The sequence below is a fragment of the Dromiciops gliroides genome, chromosome 2 (genome assembly GCF_019393635.1).
Source record: "Dromiciops gliroides isolate mDroGli1 chromosome 2, mDroGli1.pri, whole genome shotgun sequence".
Taxonomy (NCBI): domain Eukaryota; kingdom Metazoa; phylum Chordata; class Mammalia; order Microbiotheria; family Microbiotheriidae; genus Dromiciops; species Dromiciops gliroides.
Window position 1 is genome coordinate 47,582,515 of NC_057862.1, and position 17,208 is coordinate 47,599,722.

Below are 17,208 nucleotides of genomic sequence, written 5' to 3' on the forward strand. Positions count from 1 at the left end.
CCTCTGCCTCCAAATTCAGTGTCCTTTCCATTGTACCATATTGCTTTGGGCTTGGATACTGGAATCAGCAGACCAGTGTCTGCCTCCAAATTCAGTGTCCTTTCCATTGTACCATATTACTTTGGGCTTGGATACTGGAATCAGCAGACCAGTGTCTGACTCCAAAGTCTATCATTAACTTGCTGTGTGACCTTCCTCAAGGCACAGAACCTTGCTTAAACATCCAGTTCCTCTTTTGTAAATCAAGGGGTCTGGACTATCCTTCCAGCTCTTGTGATTCTCTCTGTGTGAGTTGGGGGGGGGAGTGGGGGCGGGGCGGGAGTCCCTTCCGTCTCCCACATACTGTGATTCAGAGATCAGCGTTGGCTCTGGTGGTCAGAGGAGGCTCCATCTTGAAGGTTGAGGAGGGGGAGAAGGCCTCGTTCAATGAGCACAAGTACAGAGGTGGTAAAATTGAGTATGTGCAGAAGGGGAGGGGGAAAGAGGGAAAGGGAGGAAGGGAGGAGGGATAGAGGAGGGAGGTGGATAGATGAAAAGACCGCAATTTAAGCAGGACCATAAATCCTGCTCTCTAGCCCCTCTCCCTGTCTGTCTCAGCTCCCCAGCTAGACTGGGAGCTCCAGGCGGGCAGGGATCTGTCACCACCAGAAGCTTTTTTTTTTTTTCCTTCCCTCCCCGGAACAGTACTCTAGGTGCAGAGGAAGGGCTCGGGAGGTCGCTGTCATCGGGAACTGCATCCTGCACTGCCTTCCTCCCAGGTCGGTCCAGCCCGAGGAGGCCAGATGTCCCAGAACGAGGAGTCGGGGTGAGGCTGCCCTTTGCTTCCCATCCCCCCATCCCATCCCCTGCCTCCCCCAATTGCCAAGCCCCCCCACCCCACCCCTCGGCTTAGCCCCGCGGCTTAGACAGAGAAGGCAGGCGCATCTCGCAGACGCCGCGTCTCTGCCTGTTCTGCAGGTCTGACACCCTGGGGGGGCTCCGCTGCTTGACAACAGCATCTGTCGCCTGCTCTCGGTACCCATTTTGGCCACGTATCTCCGCGCCTTCCTTCCCTCTCTCCCTCCGGCAGCCCCGACCCACGGGGCTTCTCCATCAGCCTCAGCATCAGCATCGGCGTCAGCACCTGTCTCTTCCCTTGGTCATTTTTGGCTGGCTGGAGTGCGAGCTGAATCCATCCCTAGGAGCCGAGATTGGCCAGGCCCCCTCCCTGGAGCCTACCTAGTGCAGGGGCCCCTGCAGTATCTCCTGGGCCAAGCCCATTCCTCCCCTCTACTCCTCCTTTTCGCCTTCCTCTTCATCTTCCTCCTCCTTCTCCTCCCTCCTTCTCTTCCTATTCCTCTTCCCCTTATCTCCTTCCTTCCGTTTCCCTCTTTCTCTTTCTCTCCCTTTCCTCTTTTTCCTCCTCCTCTTTATCTCCTTTCTTCTTTTCCCTCTTTCTCTTCCTCCCCGTCCTTTTTATTCTCATCATCTTCTCTCTCCTTCCTCTTCCTCTCCTCTTTCCCCTTCTCTTTTATATTCCTCCTCTTCTCCCCTTATCTCCATCCTCCTCTTTTATCTTCTCTTCCTCCTTTTGCATTTCCTTTCTTTCCCCTTCCTCTTTTTTATCTCCCTCCTCCTTTCCTTCCCTTTCCCTCTTCTCCCATCTCCCCTTCCTTCTCTTTATCTCACTCCTGCTCCTTTTCCTTTCCTTTTCCTCTTCCCCATCTTCCCCCTTTCCTCTTCATCTTCCTCCTTTTCCTTTCCTTTCCCTTTCCCCCCATATCCCTTTCCTCCTCTTTATCTCCCTCTCCCCCTCCCTCCTCCCGCTTCCCTTTCCTCCTCTTCACTCCTTCCCCCTCCCATCTCTCTTTCCTCCTCTTCTCTCCCTCCCTAACCCCTCCGTTCCCTCCTCTTTCTCTGCTCCCCTCCTCCCTCCCTTCTCTCTCCCTGCCCCCCTTCTTCTTCCCTGCGATGCTCTAAGGGACCAGCCTCCTGAGTAGGCGGTCTCGCGAGGTGCTCCTCCCAGATGCCGGGCTCCCCCAATGCGCATCCCGTCCTGCCTCCCTCTGACCGTCTCCGCCCCCCTCCTTCCAGGTCACCCGCAGAGAATCGAAACCCTGGGGCACTTTCCGTGACAACGGAGTCCGCCCCCTCCGTGCACAACCTGGCAGAGGACCCTCTTCCGCCTTCGTCCCCTTCTCCTCCTGTCCTAGTGCCGGAGGCTACGACTTCCACGTGGTCCTTCCCCACTGACCCGGTGCCTCCCAGCCAGCCCGAAGCTAGCACCAGCGGCGGTACCGAAGCCAGCTCAAGCGCCAGCTCCAGCGCCATGGAGGTGAGGCCAGGGACAGGAACCTGGGGCCAGGGAACTCACCTGGAGGGCTGGGACCGGGGAGGAAAGAAGGGAAGATATGTGCATTGATGAAGCAAGAACCTACCGTGTGCTAGGCGGTGTGTCAAGCACTTTACAAATACCGTTGCATTTCATAGCAATAATAATAATAATAATAGCTAGCATTCATTGAGCAATTGCTATGTGCCGGCCCTGTGCGAAGGACTTTACAAATATTATTTCATTTAATAAGAATGAAAATAATCCGCATCATTATAGTATCTACTATGTGCCAAGCACTGTGCTAAGTGCTTTACAGATATCTCAGCTGAGCCTCACAACCACCCTAGGAGATAGAGGCTATTATCAGCATTCCCATTTTGCAGGTAAGGCAACTAAGGCAGACAGAATTAAGTGTCTTGCCCTAGGTCATTCAGCTAGTAATTGTCCCGGGATTTGAACTGACTACAAGGACAATAAGCTAAACAGAGACATATTTTATCCTGGAGATAATAGGAACCTACCAGAGGGTTGTTTTGGGGTTTTGTTTGTTTTCTTGAGTTGGGGGTGGGGAGGAATATGGGTTTGAGAAGGGAGACCCTAGAAGCATGCAGATCAAGTAGAATGCTACGGCAGTGTCCCTGGTTAGAGGTGATGAGGCCTGAGCCAGTATGGTGGTGGTTGTGTGAATGGAGAGAGCTTCTGGGAAGTAGAAAGGGCAGGAGCTGGTGAATTATCTGTTCATGGTGGGTGAGTGAGCGAGGGTGTAGATGACACCAAAGTTGCAAGCCTGGAAGGATGAAATGTACTCCAGGCACAAAATCTCTCCCCAGAGAGGGAGGGATTTGGGGAAGAGAGAGAATGTGTTCTGTTTTAGACACATTGCCTTGGAGATGCCTACAAGACTTGGAAATGTCTGGATGTGACTTTACCTCAGGAGAGAGACTGGAGCTGGCTGTATAAATGAAACATCTGAATAAATGTGATAATTGGATATGTAGGAAGAAGAGAGAGTGTAAAGAAAGAAAAAGGGCCAGGACAGAGCCTGGGGGAGGGGGGGGAAGCATCCATAGTTAGGTTCAGGATTCATGAATCTAATGATCTAGCAAAGGAGGCTGAGAAGAAATGGTCAGAGAAGTAGGGGAGGAGAAAAGAGGAGACAGAACCATGGGGAGAGAGAGAGAGACAGAGAGAGAGAGAGAAAGAGGAGACAGAGAGAGCTAGAGAGAGAGAGAGAGAGAGAGAGAGAGAGAGAGAGAGAGAGAGAGAGAGCTAGAGAGAGAGAGAGAGAGCTAGAGAGAGAGAGAGAGAGAGAGAGAGAGAGAGAGAGAGGAGACAGAGAGAGCTAGAGAGAGAGAGAGAGAGAGAGAGAGAGAGAGAGAGAGAGAGAGAGAGAAAGAGGAGACAGAGAGAGAGAGAGAGAGAGAGAGAGAGAAGGGGAGGGAGGAGGAGAGGAGGGGGAAAGGGAAAGGGAGAAGAAAAACAAACAAACAGGAGAGAGAAAGGGCAGGAGGAGACACAGAGAAAGGAAAGTTTAGGGAAGGGATGAGAGAGGGAGTATAGGGAATTAAGGGAGAAAACATGATCAACTGAATCAAATGATCTCCTGAGGTCAAGAAGAATGAAGATAAAAAAAGGCTATTAGATTTGGCGATTAAACTAACCTCTGAACATCCCCCCACCCCTACACTCACTGTAGCATTAACAATGTGGACACGTTTCAAGAGAAACTTGAGCTACTCAAAAGAGAATCTCAGATACTGATAGACCTGAAAGGGACTTAAGGCAAATCATCTGAATCAACCCACTGATTTTTCTACTTGAGAAACTTGAGTTTGAGGGAAGTTAAATGACTTGTTCTAGGTCACAGAATTAGTAAGTGTCAGAGGGACAGCAATGTATTGGTAAATGTTTAACTAGAGGCTACACACACACACACACACACACACACACACACACACACACAAATACAAATGTACACACATGACACTTTTAAGATTAATCTGCATTATTAACATTTTCTCCATCATTTTCTTAAGTCTAAACAATCAACCAGACAATAAATCAAGCCTAGATTTGTAGCATTTCCTGATTTTCTTAATCTAAAAAAATTAAATAACAAATCAATATTTCCTGCTTTCTACAGCATAATGTTTACACTGAAAATTTACCAATTGGCTCACTAAGCTGGTTTGAGCTGTCTGCAAGGAAGACAAGAACCCAGACTAGACTCCTAGTTCTTTACAATTTTTCTTGCTAGAACATGAGAAGGCAACCCATGAATTCTCTTCAAGACTGTATAGAGTTAAGAAAAAGAAAGAAGATGATATAGAGTTAATATCTAGAACATTCTGCCTAGTTGTTCTCCATCTCTAAAATAAAAGGAAACAAGCATAAATTGTAGAGTAGGAAAAATTTAGATGAGTGATAATCATTGATCCCAGCATCATAGAGTTAGGGGTAAAGGGGGGAAGGGAAAGGAATAAGCATCTATGAATTGCCTCCTGTGGACCAGGTACTGTGTACCAAACAGTACCTCATTATAGCTCTGGCAGGGACTTTAGAGATCATCTCATGCAATCTCCTGCTTTCATGAAGGAGGAAACAGGCCGAGGTGGGTCAGGCTACACAAGGAGTGAGAGAATTGCAATGTGAACCTGGGTGCTCTGGCTCCAAATTCAGCTCTTTCCTCCGGGAGTCCCTCTGTTGCTCTCTCACGGGCACTGAAAATGGAAACTGAGAAGTGGTAAAGAGCTATGGCTCTGAGTGAGATGGCCTGGGTTCAGGTCCTACCTCTGACCTTGGACAAATTATTTTTCCTCTTGGTCCTCCATTTCCTTTTCTCTGCAGTGGTGGGGGTGGGGGTGGGGGTGGTGTCAGACTATATGGCCTTGACAGTTCTTCCTAGTATTCGTCCCTATGATCCTTGTGAGCTCCCTGTCTAGGTTGAGCATGTGACCCTGGGACTTGAGGAACGGATGACCTCTGCTGCCTCTTGTGACTCCTCGATGTTCTCCCTTTCCAGGCCATAGAGGAGGAGTTTTGTTTCCTGCTGTGTCACAACTGTAAATCAGAATCTAAATGTCCTAAGCTCCTATCCTGCTTACACACCATCTGCTCTAAGTGTTTGGAGACCCAAGAGTCAGCCGGGAAATGCCCTGTCTGCCTGGACTCCCATAGCCGAGAGACCGACCAACGTTCCATGGACAACCTCTTCTTCGAGAGCCTGCAGCGTCGAATTTCTGTCTACCAAAACATCGTCCAGGGTGGGGAAGAAGCCTCTTGTAACCGATGCAGGGAGCCTGCCGATTTCTGGTGTTTCGAGTGTGAGCAGCTCATTTGTACCAGGTGTTTTGAGGCTCACCAGTGGTTTGTGAAGCACGAGGCAAGGGCCGTAGAAGATCTGAGAAAAGAATCTGCCAAGGAGTTCCTGGATGGCACCCGCAAATCCAACAACCTCTTCTGCCCCAACCCTACTCATCGGACTCCATCCCTTACCAGGTAAGCTCCCGAGAATGCTAGGGCATAGGAGAGGTCAAGCCACAACCACACAGACAGAGCTGGATTTTAGAGATGAGCTCAGAAGTCATCTACTCCAAGCCCCTCATTTTACATGTGAGGAAACTCAGGCCCAGGGAGATTAAGAAACTTGTTGGAGGGCACACTTGGATTAAAAGAAGTAAAACAGGGACCTCAGTGTTTGCCTGGTATCACTTATTAATTTTACACATGAGAAAACTGAGCCCCAAGAGATTAAGACAGATTGAAATGAAACATACTATTCACCTCCAGAAAAAGAACTGATGGACTCAGAGGGCCTGTTGAAACATATTGTCTTCTATGTCTTTCTTTTGCTTGCTTTCTTTTTCTTGGAACGTGGCTAATGAGAAAATTTGCTTTGCATGTCTATACATATTTGTAATGGTTTTTTTTTTTAATTTTTCTTACCTTTTCAACGGGAGAAGGGGAAGAAGAGAGAAATTGAAAGTGAAAATGAGTATTGGATTAAAGTTAGAAGAGAAACAGAGAGAGAGAGAGAGACAGATAGATTTATTAGAGGTCTGGATGACCTTGGAAGGCCATCTGAGACCCCAACAGAAGAGTACCCTCAAAATGGGGGACAAATAATTTCTCTCTGCCTACCCAATCACAGTGATTATTATTTGAATCTGTGAGACAAGACTAAATTAACTTATACCTTGAGGGCAAGAATCCCAACTTGTAGACTCAGCGATGTAGAGCCTCAAATGAGGAGACTGGACTAGGTGTACTCTGAAGTCCTTACTGTCAATCATTGTTCTTATGGTTCCTCCCCCATGTCATCTTGTTTGTTTAGTCTCCCAGCTCTAGTGCGAGACAACTGGTATTATAGAAAGCCTGGACATGGGGATAGAAGGATCTAGGTCTGAAGCCCAGCTCTGCCATTTGGGTAGATCTCATAGCTCCTCTGATCCTCAGTTTCCCCATCTGTAAAAAGAGGGGATGGCAAAGGGGGTTCTCTAAGGTTTCTGCTCCACTTTGTGGGACTCTTGTGTGACCTCCAATAGGTCACTTGACCTCTCTGGGCCTCCCATTTCCCCAGGCATACGTAAAATGAGCCAGTTATACTAGGCCAATCCTGAAGTCCCTCCTCTGCTCCTTGCCCCTAGGTCCTTTCCAGCTTCTGAGCTAAGATCAAACCTCCTACTTCTCCCACAATTACAATTAGACTCCATAGTATAAGACACCCCAGAACAAACTGGGTAGACTTCACCTGGTCCAACCCCTTCGTTTAATAGGAGGCAGTGGAGGGTCAAGAGAGATTACTTTGTTTTGTTTTTTTGTTTTTTGATTTTTTTAGTGAGGCAATTGGGGTTAAGTGACTTGCCCAGGGTCACACAGCTAGTAAGTGTTAAGTGTCTGAGGCCGGATTTGAATTCAGGTACTCCTGAATCCAGGGCCAGTGCTTTATCCACTGCGCCACCTAGCTGCCCCAAGAGAGATTACTTTGTGAATTTCTAAAAATCCCTTCCATTTGAATAGTGTCATGTGCTTTTATAATGCTTGGGCAGGGGTGAAGGTGGGTAGAAGGGTGTGGTCATTGTTATTTTAAAAATAAAAACCATAGTTTTCATTATTTGACTAAAACATTCTATGATACTGTAAAAATAAAAGTCTGTTACTTCTCTTTTTTGGACACACACCAAAGTCACACATGCCCCCTGACAGTAAAAATTCAGGACTTGTTGATTGTAACTGAATCTGTGGTTTGTGCAGCAAGGATGGACCATACACCTGGTCATATGCTGCTTGCTTTGGGTGTCTCTTGAGAGCTGATCTCGTCTGTACTTTCCAGGAGAGGGTATGTGCTTCTAATTTGCGTATTTTCCTTTCTTGGTAATTTCTCTTAGACCCCAGGCAGAGTAAGGAGACAGCATGCTTGATTTCGGTTTAAATGCCAGCTTTGAGAACTTTCTACCTGGGTGACCTTGGATTAATTACTTAAATTCTCTGGGTCTCAGTTTCCAAAGTGAATGAGGTTAGACTAGGGGGCCCCTAGGTTCTCATCTCTCTCAAGATATGTGACTTTATTTATGAGACCGAGCTGGGTTTTGCCTTTCTCTGTATCCCCAAAACTTAGCACTGTACTAGGAACACAGGAGGGATTTAATAAATGCTTGTCCACTTGAGAGACTTATCTAAGGTCACACCTGGGAAACATGGAGTAGAGCAAGGACCTCAGAGTTTGTGCAGTAGCCCACTACATGTATCTTCATCCCAGGCAAAAGATGTTGGTGTATGAGCTCCAACACTCATTTTGGTTGTTTTTTTGTTCTTACCATGATAGGAATTGTGGGTTTTTTTCCTGAAACCCTTGGTCATACAAAACCAACTCCTTCATCTGCCTCTCCAGAGAGACCCTGAGAACCATGCATCTGTTGTCTCATCCATTAGAACATGAGCTTTTTGAGGTTAGGGGCATGTTAGGATGTGAAGGGTATAGAGTTAGCTTCCCATAATTGGTCATCTTTGTGCCATAAATTCTCCCACTATGGGTATCATCCTCTGAGTCCCCAGGAGTACTCCTATTTATTTATTTATTTATTTTTAATTTTTTTAGTGAGGCAATTGGGGTTAAGTGACTTGCCCAGGGTCACACAGCTAGTAAGTGTTAAGTGTCTGAGGCTGGATTTGAACTCAGGTACTCCTGAATCCAGGGCCGGTGCTTTACCACTGCGCCATCTAGCTGCCCCTGGAGTACTCCTATTTAAATAGATTTGCCCCATGGTGCGGGTGGGAAGAGGGAAATAATCATAGTAACTTCTGATTTTTGTTGCATAGTAAAGTTTACCCTATACCAAAGTCATCCTCCTGATGTCTCTCTGTGGTCTGGGGTAGACCGTGGGATTCTGGGTGGTTATTCCCAACAGAGCTCCAGCCTGGGCAGATTCCACCCCACTGGGAGCATTCCATTGACACACTGGATATATTTTCCAGGAACAAGACCAACTAGAGGTTCATCACAAGTTGGCCATTGCAACTCCTAAAATAGAGAAAACGACCAAATAACCCTCAGTCTTTATACTTCTTGAGTTATAATGGCAAAGGAGTGGAGAAGAGGACAAAGGGTGCCAAAATTATATACTATTTAGGCCAACTTGAAACACTAACTGGTATCCCATCAATGTGAGGTCCTTGTCCAATAGACCTACTCCTGGATGACCTGGTTCATATCAATCTTGACATTTTCACCAAAAATGAAACCAGGAATGTAAGGAAACTCCAACTAAATGGGAACCAGTTAATTAGTATTTATTAAGCACCTACTATGTGCCAGGCACTATGCTAAGCACTGGGGATACAAAGCAAGGCAAAAGACAGCCCCTACTCTCAAGGACCTCCCAATGGGAGACAACAGGAGCATGGTTCTCAGATTCTCCCTGGAGAGGCAGATGAAGGAGCTGATTTTATAATATCTCCAAAGGTTTCAGGAAGAATAAAAAAAGGTGAGAATAAAAAAGAAGACCAGAAAGATAGTTAGAGCTCATGTGCCAACCTCTCTTGCCCAGGATGAAGATGTAGAGAAATCCCAGAGAGACCTAGATAAGTCCCTTTGAGCTAAATCAACTTATCCTTTAGTGGTTGGTGACTGCAGTGCCAAAGTAGGGATGAGGGAGGATGGTGAAAACAATGTTAGCATATATAGCCTTGAGAAATAAAAAAGGCCAAAAGCTTGTTGGTGACACAGAAGTTTATCTGTATTTATATTTATTATTGTATATTTTATTATATTTATTGTATTATATATTTATCATATGTGTGTATATGTATATATGTGTGTACACATGTACACAGACACATATAACTCATATATCTTGTATATGTGTGCACATTTGTATCTATATGTGTGTTTATATACACATATACATATGTTACACATAAATGCCTATATACCATAACTACTTTCATCTTTTTAATTGTTCTGTTGATGTTTTTTGGTCTTTATGTCACCTCCCAGGAACATCCCCTCCATGAATGAATGAATGAACAAATGAATGAATGAAAAAACAGTTATTAAAACTTGCTGTATGCCATCTACTACACAAAACACTAGGCAAACAAATATGAGAGTATGATACTCTCTGCCCTCAAGGATCTTTCATAGAACCCTCTCATGTAACAAACAACAGTTAAGTGATACAAATAGCCACGTCTAATGGTATGTGTAACACTCAGCACCTGTAGTTCAGCCATCACCTCTCTACCCCTTCATCATCAGTCCTCTTCTACAAGATTGGTCATTGCATTTGATCTGAATTCAGAAGCCTTTTGCTGTTTTTTCATCAATATCATTGATGAAAATCATCCTTGGTACATGTTCCTCTTGTCTTCTGTTTTCTTTTTGCCTCCTGTAACACGTCTACCTGTGTTTCTGAGTTATGGATGTTTGTTATTTCATGCAGCACAATGATATTCTATTACATTCCTATACCACAATTTGTGAAGCCATCCTCCAGTTGATGGCACTCATTTTGTTCCCAGTTCTTTACTGTTACCAAAAAAAGTACTGCTCTAAATAGTTTGATGTGCCTGGAGCTTTCCTTTCTCTCAGTCTCTATATTGTATATATGGTAATAGACTCAATAGGTCAAAGGATATATCAAAGGGTATACAGAGTTTAGTAATTTTACCCACATAATTCCAAATAATTTTCTAGAACAGTTGGAACCAACTCACAGCTTATTCATCAATGTGTTAGGGTGCCTGACTTCCCACAGCCCCCCCAGCATTGAATTTTTCCATATAATGTTTACTATGTTAATGAGATGAAACCTCAGAGGGGCTTTACATTTCCCTGACAAAAGTGTTTGGGGGCATTTTTTCCCATTGGTGGCTAAAAGCTCGTCTTTCTTCATCTGAAAACTGTTCATATATGTCATAAATTCATATACAATTTATCTTTTGTGAAATACCTCTTGTTCATATAGGTATACATTTGCACCAATTCTTTATATGGTTTTAATAGCATACTTTTATGAAAACAACTCAATGAAGAGATTTTCCCCTACTAGGTGGTTTCTTTTGTTTTAATTGCATTTATTTTGTTCATGTGCAAGCTACTTCATTTTATATAATGGAAATTATTTATTCAGTCTTTGGTAGTCTTTATTATTCATTGGCTATGAATTCCCCTCATAACCACAAATTCCAAAAGCACCTCCTTCTGATCTCTAATTCTTTAATGGTATGACTTTTTACACTTAGGTCACTCTACTTGGAATTGATGTTGATACGTATTTTAAGATTCTGTCTTAACCTACTTTATGGCAGAGTTCAAGTATTTATAGCAGTTCTTTTAAATAGAGGGGCTTTCCCCCACTAATTTGTGTTTGCACCTCACAGAATCATAGGATTTAAGAGTTGAAAGGGACCCCAGGGACCACCCCTTAACAAAAGTAATCCCTACTGTGACATCAGTGACAAGTGGTCAAAAGCTCCATGAATTGCTTGATAGAATGGAGACCTACTTCAAGGAGGCCCATTCTATTTTGAGACAGTTATAATTATTAGGAAGTTTGTTTTCCCCTTAAAATAAAACCTAAATTTACCTCTTAGAACTTGTACTCATTCTGTGTTCAGGCGCCACATGGAACAAGTTTACTTTGTTAAATATTAGGCTAGTATATTAATTTTCTTCTATGTCATAATATTGGGGGGGTTGTTTTTGTTTTTTGGGAGTTTTTTGCAGGGAAATGAGGATTAAGTGACTTGCCCAGGGTCACACAGCTAGTAAGTGTCAAGTGTCTGAGGCTAGATTTAAACTCAGGTCCTCCTGAATCCAGGGCCGGTGCTTTATCCACTGCGCCACCTAGCTGCCCCTAGGTTATACTTTTCTAATCCTTTTTTACACAGTGTGCTTTTGTCAACTGTTAAATTTAAATATGCTTTTCTGTTTTGTAACCAGCACCAAAACATTTTGATGATATTTTTTATTGTAATATAGTTTGAGATCTGGTTATGCTTAGCCTCCTTCAGCAGAGAATTTTAACCTAGAATGGGTAGACTTGGTTTTTTTAAATTTTCATAGCTTTATTTTTATATCATTAGTTTCTTTTGTAATCCAATGTATTTTATTTTATGTATCTAAAAGTATTATTTTGAGAAGAGGTCTTCACCAGATTGCCAAAGGGGTCCAGAACACACAAAAAAGGTGAGAAAACCCGATGTTAGTGGATATGACTTGGAGTCAGGAAAACCTCAGTAGACTGTGAGCTTCTTGAGGGCAGGCATTATCTTTTACCTTTCTTTGTATCCGAAGCACTTAGCATAGTGCCTGGTATGGAGTAGGTACTTATTAAATACTTGTTGTCTGACTTAATGGTGATATGTAACTTTTCTCTTAGTCAGTTTCTTCATCTCTAATACCCATTCTTAAAAACCCCAGAATTAAAAGCATAACAAAAGAGAGTAATGAACCCCATCGTGTGTATTCATAAAATCCAGCTTTCCCCTGATAGAGAACTAACTAAAGGCAGGGAAACAACTCATTCTGGTCTCATCTGACTCAGCTATTTAGTCATTCCAGAGTCTGTAGAAGCCTACACCCCTGACCATCTTTATCACAAATGAAACCATATCCAAAAAAATTGCTAGTCCCAAGTAATTTGCATGGCACTGTTCCTTTAATCAGGAACCCCTCCCCTCTATAGTATCCCAGCCAAATGGTGACCTGGGCCCTCATTAACATCATCCAGTAAAAGGAAACTCTGCCTCTGTTGTCCTGTTGGGTAGCTCCATTCTTAGGAGATTCTTATCCTCATCCTTCTTGACCTCTTTGCAACATTTGGCACTATTGGTCACCTCCTCCTCCTAGACAATCTCTCCTCTCCAGAATCCCATGTTATGAATCTCCCCTGGTCCTTCTCCTGCCTATCTGACCCCTTCTTAGAGTCCTTTGCTGGTCCTCCATCACTGTAATGCCCACTAAAGGTGAGTGTCCTCCAAGGCTCCATGCTAGGCCTTCTCTTTTTGATGGATACTATCTCACCTAATGATCTCTTGAAATTCCATTGGTTAAGTTTTCATTATTTCCAGCCCTAATCCTTTTGCTGAGCTGCAGTCATGCATTTCTGTTGTTGGGTGTGTTGGGTTGTGGGCTGTTTTTTTTGTTTTTTTTTTTTTTGTGGGGCAATGAAGGTTAAACAACTTGCCCAGGGTCACACAGATAATAAGTGTCAAGTATCTGAGGCTGGATTTGAACTCAGCTTCTCCTGAATCTAGGGCTGGTGCTTTATCCACTGCTCCACCTAGCTGCCCCTAGTCATGCATTTCTATCTGGCTCTTGGACTAGATGTCCCATAGGCATCTCAAACTCAATGTATACAAAACATAACTCATTACCTTCCCCCCAAACCCTCACTTCTGAACTTCCCTGTTATTATCAAGTCCACAACCCTCATTTCAGTTGCTTAGGTTTTGTTGACCTCAGGGTCATCTTGATTACTTACTCTCAATGTCCCACATATCTAATCCATTGCCAAATCTTATCATTCCTACCTTCATAATATCTCATTTTCTGTGAGACAGTGAGGGTTAAGTGACTTGCCCAGGGTCACACAGCTAGTAAGCATAATATCTCTTGTATATCTCCTCTTTGCACACTCAGTCATAACCCTAGTCTAGACCCTCATCACCTCTTACCTGGATGATTAGTCTTCCAACTGGTCTCCCAGCCTTAAGTCTCCCCCCCACTCTAATCCATCTCCCACTCAACTGCTAACATTACTTTTGTTCTAAATCACAAGATTTGACAATGCCAGTTCCTTGCTCAGTGACCTGCAGTGGCTCCCTCTTGCTTTCAGGATCAGATATAAAATCCTCATTTGCCATTTACAGGTATAATCTGGTCTCTTCCTACCTTTCCAATCTTCTTCTACCCTGGTCTCCTTCCACAAACTGATCCAGATACCCATGGCTCCCCAAATTCTCTCTTCCCTTTCTGTGCTTCCACATTGGGTGTCCCCCATCAGGCATCAATACTTTGCCTCTTAGTATTGCTGACTTCCTTCAAGACACAGTTCAAAGCCCACCTTCTACTTCTACAGGAGCCCCTTCTGCCCACCCCACCTCCCTTTCAACTGGAGTGGCTAATACCTTCTTTTTCATTTTGTCTGTATATATCATATACACACACATACATCTTTGTTATTTGCCCTTTCTCTTCCCCACTAGAATATATGTTCCTTGAGGGCAGGGATCCTTTTAATCTTTCATTATATCTTCAATGCTTAGCATAATGCTTGGCATACAGTAAGCGTTTAATAGGTGCTTCTTGAATGACTGACTTTCTATTGAGCCAAAATCCTATCCACCTATTGTGTTTCTTTCCATCTTCTGGAGTAAAACAGGTTCAACATTTTCTCAGAATGCCAGCCTTCAGATATCCACATCCATAAAATGGGATAGGTATATGGGATAGAATAGCTATTCTAGGCTTAAAAGATGTATGGTTGGAATGGACCCTAAAGATCCATTCTCTAAGGTAGACATAGGACAGACAAGCCTATTACTTTATAAAAAAAAAAAAAACGTGGGCCCCAAGAAGTGCAATGATTTGCCCAAGGTCACAACCCAAGGAAGAAAGGAGGAGGGTCTGTGTTCAAATCCACATTTTTTTACTTCAAGTCCAGTATTCACAGCTTCCACATGCTGTCCTCCCTCAAGCCTTCACTTTCCCAGACTAAGTATCCCTAATTCTCTCAGCAGATTTTTGGATAGGGTCTCCAGTCCCTTAGTCGTCTTGCTCAGCCTTCTCTTCTTGGTGTTGTTCTGAAGAGATGGTTTTCAGAGTAGCCCACCTGTGGTTTGAATAGAACAGAGTTTAGTGGGCCATGTTGGATGTACAGGTATAGCCTCTTGTGTCCCTTCTGATGTTGAGATTCTGGGATTACCTTTTTTTTTGGTGCTGTGTTTTTATAAATGTAACTTGTGGAATTCGTTTCCCTGGATGCCCTAATGATAATGATAATAAATATTTACATAGTGCTGACTTTGTGCCAGATACTCTGCTAAGAATTTTACAAACATCATCTCATTTGATCTTCACAATTTATTACTGTTGAGGAATACATTCTTCCTCAGTTGAGGAAACTAAGGCAAATGGTTGTGACTTGTCCAGGGTCGCACAGTAGTAAGTGTCTGAGGCCAGATTTGAATTTAGATTTTCCTTAATTGAGGCCAGCACTCTATTCACTGAACCTCGTAGCTGCCCTATGACATAGTTTGCGGTCCACTAAGGTGCCCAGGTCCCTTTTGCCTGAATTCTTGGTCTGTCTCCACAACCTTGTATTTTTACCATTGATTATTTGAACCCAAGTGTAGATTCTTACATTTACTCCTATTAAATCTCTTCATCTAACCTACCATCCTGTGTTGTACCCTCTCAAGGTTGTTTTTAGATACCATTTCTGTTCTCTGACATCTTAGCTGTTCCTTATGTCATTCCCAGATCTGATAATCACACCTCCATGATAACTACAGAAAGTACTCTGACTCTGGAGAGTCTCTGGAGGAACCTAGGCTGAAATGCCACCTTTTCACCATAACTACCTGTGTGCCTTTGTGCAAATCACTTGATTTCTCATTCTCAGAGGTAAAATGGGAGAATTGAAATGAATGGCCATGAAGATTCCTTCTATCTATAGAACAATATTCTTGTGATCTTTCAGAAAGAAGGAAATAAGCATTTATTAAAAACCTGCTATATGCCAGGCATTGTGTTGAGTGCTTTACAAATATATCATTTGCTCTCATGACAACTCTAGGAGGTAGGAGCTATGATTTTCTTCATCTCACAGATGAGGAAAATGAGACAGGCGGAGGTTAACTAACTTGCCTGGGATCACAGTTAGCAAAGGTCTGGGGTGAGATCTGTCCACCACTCTGCCTAGTTGCCTGACAAAAAAATGTTCGATGGAATAAAGACAAAGACAAACCTCTAGGCCCTTCGCTACAGAACTCCCTTAACAACACATTAATTGCCAGTCATTAGGGCTGATCATGCAAATAGCTCTGGATCTGTTTTAGCTATATTATTATCCCATGCACAGCTTCCTCCATCACATCCCCAAGATGGAATATCATGGAAGAGTTTGTCAAGTGTCTTGCTGGCATCTCAATGTCTTATTTCCATTGTGTTTCTCTGATCTGCCATTCAAATGATCTTGGCCAAAATATATGTGTATGTGTATATTATCTGTATCTGTATCTGTATCTGTACACACATATTTATATGTATGTATACATACACACATGTGCATGTATATGCACACATATGTGTGTATATGTGCATATACACATATACATATAAATGAACTGAGTTTCATAAATATAGGACTAAAAACAGCCTTAGAGATTATCTAATCCAATACCCCTCAGGAAACTGAGGCACAGAGAGGTGGAATAAATAATAATAATAATATTAATAATACAAGAATGCTAAACAATATTATTATCATTTATATGCCACTTTACAGTTTATAAAGCACTTCACAAACATCATCTCATTTGTACCTTACAACTTCAGGAGATAGATGCTCATTTTTCTCATTTTATAGATGAGGAAACTGAAGTAGGCAAAGGTTAAGTGACTTGCCTGGGGTTACACAGCTAATAAATGTCTGAGCCTGGATTTAATCTCAGGTTTTCCTGGTTCTAAGTCAAAGACTCTATCCACTGTACTACCAAGTCACCCCAAATCACTTGTCCAAAGTCACACAGGTTAATTAGAGAGGGGGAATTTGAACCCTTTTCCTCTAGTTGTAAATGCAGAACTTCTGCTCCTATGCCAAATAAACCCATGTTAGTTCTTGGGACTTTCTTTCACAGTGTCCACAAACCATCATCTTGTTAATAACATTTTAGAATCCTTCTATGAGTTAATATCAGACTCATCAGGCTATAGTTTGAAAGCTCCATCTTCTTCCCCTTCCAGATAATAAGGATGGCAACTGCCCATCTCCAGTTTTGTTTTCTCTGTCTCTGTCTCTCCCCCACAATATGTATGCGTGTGAATGTATACACACATTCATTAGTTTATTTGTTCATTTAAATATCAGAAACAGTAGCCTGGAAAATTTTACCTTTGAGATGACTTGCGTCTGTTGACTTAAATTCACTGATAGCACTAAATGGTCTTTTACCACAGAATCATAGAATTTAGAGATGGAAGGGACCGTGGAGAGCATCTAGTTCGATTATCCCCTTGCCCAAGAGATTTGATAGTTTAGGAAACAACTGGTGGAGTCCAAGCTGAGAAACCTTTGAGTCCAATCTCCCACTGAGCCACCTCCGCCTATGGACCGATAAGTCAAGCAGCAGAGGAGCCTCTCTGAGGTCTCCATTGCTGGAGGGTGGAA

At 43.3% G+C, this 17,208-nt stretch overlaps 1 protein-coding gene across 3 annotated transcripts in view; it reads left to right on the plus strand.

Moving 5' to 3' along the window:
- The first annotated feature begins 312 nt into the window (after positions 1–312).
- The window catches only part of PML (PML nuclear body scaffold), a 55,751-nt gene continuing 38,855 nt past the window's right edge, over positions 313–17,208 (plus strand). For 2 of the 3 annotated variants that reach the window (XM_043981755.1, XM_043981757.1), the window contains exons 1-4: positions 313–457; positions 685–805; positions 2,074–2,314; positions 5,337–5,812. In XM_043981755.1, coding sequence (XP_043837690.1) covers positions 783–805; positions 2,074–2,314; positions 5,337–5,812 — 740 coding nt within the window. In that variant the 5' untranslated portion in view covers positions 313–457; positions 685–782. The remainder of the gene's footprint in view (positions 458–684; positions 806–2,073; positions 2,315–5,336; positions 5,813–17,208) is intronic. The other variant, XM_043981756.1, reaches the window with a different exon arrangement.